Source organism: Notothenia coriiceps, unplaced genomic scaffold, assembly GCF_000735185.1.
Source record: "Notothenia coriiceps isolate Sejong01 unplaced genomic scaffold, NC01 NC01_scaffold00035197, whole genome shotgun sequence".
Classification (NCBI taxonomy): domain Eukaryota; kingdom Metazoa; phylum Chordata; class Actinopteri; order Perciformes; family Nototheniidae; genus Notothenia; species Notothenia coriiceps.
The window spans coordinates 1-3,606 of NW_011367898.1; the positions used below are offsets into that span (position 1 = coordinate 1).

The 3,606-nt window shown below is 40.6% G+C and overlaps 1 protein-coding gene across 1 annotated transcript; it reads left to right on the plus strand.

Moving 5' to 3' along the window:
* The first annotated feature begins 93 nt into the window (after window positions 1-93).
* Window positions 94-3,317, plus strand: LOC104962656 (nucleolar RNA helicase 2-like). The gene is made up of 6 exons (XM_010791109.1): window positions 94-491; window positions 1,568-1,792; window positions 1,987-2,115; window positions 2,369-2,444; window positions 2,909-3,087; window positions 3,183-3,317. The coding sequence occupies exons 1-6, from the start codon at window positions 408-410 to the stop codon at window positions 3,315-3,317; spliced, it is 828 nt and encodes a 275-aa protein (XP_010789411.1). The 5' UTR covers window positions 94-407.
* Window positions 3,318-3,606: the final 289 nt, after the last annotated feature.

Below are 3,606 nucleotides of genomic sequence, written 5' to 3' on the forward strand. Positions count from 1 at the left end.
TGTAGTCCGTTGTATAGAACACTGTAGTTTCCATAATTTCACCGTAGCAGCAGACGCACACAATGACGTCCGCTGGCGCATCGTAAACACGTCAGATAGTGAAAGTGCATTCGGATTCTCTAAAGTACAGCAGTCTCTTCTCCTAAGTCCTTTTGAATTCTCCTATCCACTATCCCTTAACCCCGTGACGTTTCACTCAGAGGTCAAGAAATAGGATAGGGTTAGAATTTAGGAGGTGATTTTTGGATTATCGGAACGCAACCCTGGTGCATATCTATCCCTTCTATTTCTATGTCAGGCTCGTGAACACACTTCCTCGCAAGCGCGCGCCCAGCGCGTTCCTTTCCATCCGCAAGCCCGAGGGTTAGCCTGTGTGTCCACGCTGAGCCGTTCCATCAGAAAGAGAAATGCCGACAAAAATCATCTTTGAGAGTGAAGATCAAGTCATGGAGGACGACGTGGACACTGTCGCGGAGGCTAAACCCATCAAGGTGAGCAGCGCGTGCCCTGTCGCCACGGACAGACTTAAATATCCACGTAGCTCGTGCGACTTCTTCTCCCGGCGCTCCATGTTGACAACATGTGGCTCAACGTGCTAGCATAGGCTAGCTAGCTGTTAGCAAACCGACGTTCAGATCAGTTTAAGTAGCGTCACTAGCATCCACATGATATAAACAAACCACTGCGGTGCGATTTTATAAACTTAATGTAATCCACTGCTTCATTTTAACATGGGACGCTTCCTTAGCCTAGCTATAAGATCACATGGCAAGCCCATGTATTTATGCAATGATCTATATATCACGTGGATGTATTTAAGGACAACGTGGAGGCCTTAAACACACTGCGCACATCTGTTTGTGTATCTGCGCTGTTGGCGCCCCATGATGACGTAATATTCAGCTGGGCTCGTCAGCTGTTAAGCTTACAAAACAACTTGCCCACAACTGTACAACTATATATTCAAGTTAATGATCGCTGCTTCTAATGATTATTTGTTTTATAACTACAGGCTATGTATAATGCTTACATGTTTTAATTAAAACAAAAAACAGTTGCACCTTAAACTGACTCTTTATTGTAGTCTGGCCTCAAAGTAATTGAGGTATTATAATTTGAGTTAGCCCGTATAAATATTTCAGTCATTATTGTTTTAAGGACTGGAAATGGTAAGTAATGGATATTGCGTTACTGCTATTTATTTAAAACAACAAGGGAAGTTGGCAGCTTAGCTCACTTTACATTGTGTACAATACATTCTGTGTGGATGCCCCATTGTACTCTTTATTTGAGTCTAGCTCCCACAAAATGTACTGAAAGTGCACTTCAGAGGAGTGAAACAAGCGTTGGTGCTTTGATATCATCCGGCCATCGATAATAATTATACCTTGGCTTACATACCCACAATGAGAAGTTGTTCATCAGCAAAATTGCAATAGGATGAGAAAATGGCAAAGAGATTTGGAACAAACTGCCAATTTATTTCTGTCCTTGCGTTCATATAAGGCAGTGAATTTGTTTGAACTGAAACCTATTTATCTTCTATTGTTTCTGTTTATAATAAAAGAAGACCAAAGAGGGCAAGAAGCTGAAGAAGAAGCAGTTGGAGGACCAGGAAGAGCAGGAGGACCTCGACTGTGAACCTCCAGCACCAAAAAAGAAAAAGAAAAAAGACAAGTTGGACCAATCGATCGGACACGTAGTTGAAGACACAGGAATGAACGGCAACTGTGATGATGTTGAAACACCAAAAAAGATTAAGAAAAAAAAAACCCCTGAAGAAATCACAGAGGTCAGTGCTGTTTGATTTAAATGTGCAGTTATATTTATGTTTCTAAACTAAAAAGAGTTTAAATAAATGGACAGCAAACAGTTAAATATCCACTCATTTGTTGAGGCCCATTGGATTACAGTGAACATTTTATAAAGATAATACTCTGCCCCTCTTCATAAAACATTTTTTTCCATGTTTATCTCTGGGTTTAGAAAAAAGAAAAGAAGCATAAGAAAGCAGAGGCAGTAACCAACGGACAGTCCTCCCCCAACACCCCCGTCCAGACGCCCATCCCGACACCGGCCCATTCCAGCGACGACTCAGACAGCGAGAAAGACATGGTATGACTAGCCTCCTCCCAGTAGACGATAGAAGTTTGTATCGTTACTCTGTGATAACTTTTGACACGTTGTATTTATGATGAGCGGAAAAGCTGGAGTTCTGTTGGTCAGTTCGGTAATATTATGTTGGTGGATTTTAAAACATGCTGCCTTTCACTACTTGGCATGTGTTAAAGCATTTAAAAGACCCACAAATAAATTGAAACATGATTTATTCAATTGAATGTATGGATTAACTTGTGTATCTGTCCAGGGGCTGACACCGCAGCAGAAGGCAGGCGCCTTCTCCAACTTCAGGATCTCCCAAGTGACCATTGATAAACTAAAAGGTAAATAACGTATTTACATTTTTATTCCTGAGTGTACTGGTACATTTCCAAAATCCGACATACTTATTACTCTGCCAAAAAATTGCACCTTTTTATAGTATTTTAATTTTGTCTAAACAATTAGCAAAATAAATACCAGTTTTATAAAACACAGCAAACATTTTCCATCCTGTTCTAACTCCCATGTACCCCAATTATATCTATTGAGTTGCAACTATCTTAATTAGATACCCTTTTTTTCTTTTAAATGGATGTTCATTCAAAAGAATAAGATTTTCATTCAACATTTGGTGGTCACCATTTTCAAATGCTTTAACTCGTGTTAGACACAGCTCTTTTCATTTACTTTGTTGTGCAAACTGAGCTTTGGATTGGCTGGGATTGTTTACATTGTGCTAAAATATCAAATTAACATGTCTCCTGCTTTTCTCCCTCTCTGTGCCCTCTTTCTATCCTTTCCTCAGCTCGGGGTGTCACCTACCTGTTTGACATTCAATCAAAAACCTTTAATTCTGTCTTTGATGGAGAGGATGTAATTGCCCAAGCCCGAACAGGAACAGGAAAGACTTTCTCGTTTGCCGTCCCTTTGGTGGAGAAGCTCCAGAGAGACCCAGTGGATTCTGCCAGAGGCCGGGCTCCCAAGGTACAAACACTAGTACACTCATCACTAAACACCTCAACCAATGCTATTTCATGTGTGTTGTATATAACTGAAACTCTTTTTTTGTCACTCTGTAGGTCCTGGTGTTAACTCCAACAAGAGAGCTCGCTATCCAGGTTGCTAAGGACTTCAAAGACGTCACCAAGAGACTTTCTCTTGCCTGTTTCTATGGAGGCAGCTCGTACAATCCACAGAGTAAGTTTTGTTCATAAACTAATTAATTCGGAAAACCGACAGTCAAAAACATTAAATCAACTATACATTTTCTTTATGTTTTTAAAAGAACTTTTGGCGTTACATTTTTTATTTGATAGAAAATGGACAACTGTGCCTTGTAACCAGCAGCTTACCTCTTTGTTTGTTTTAGGGAGGTTTCTGGTTGTCACTAGTGCTGCGTACCGGTACGCCGAACCGGTACTGGACTTGTAAAAAGTTTCGGCTCAAGTCCGGTTAAAACCGGAACGTCAGGAACCGGTACTTACGTATATTCTCCTTTTGTGT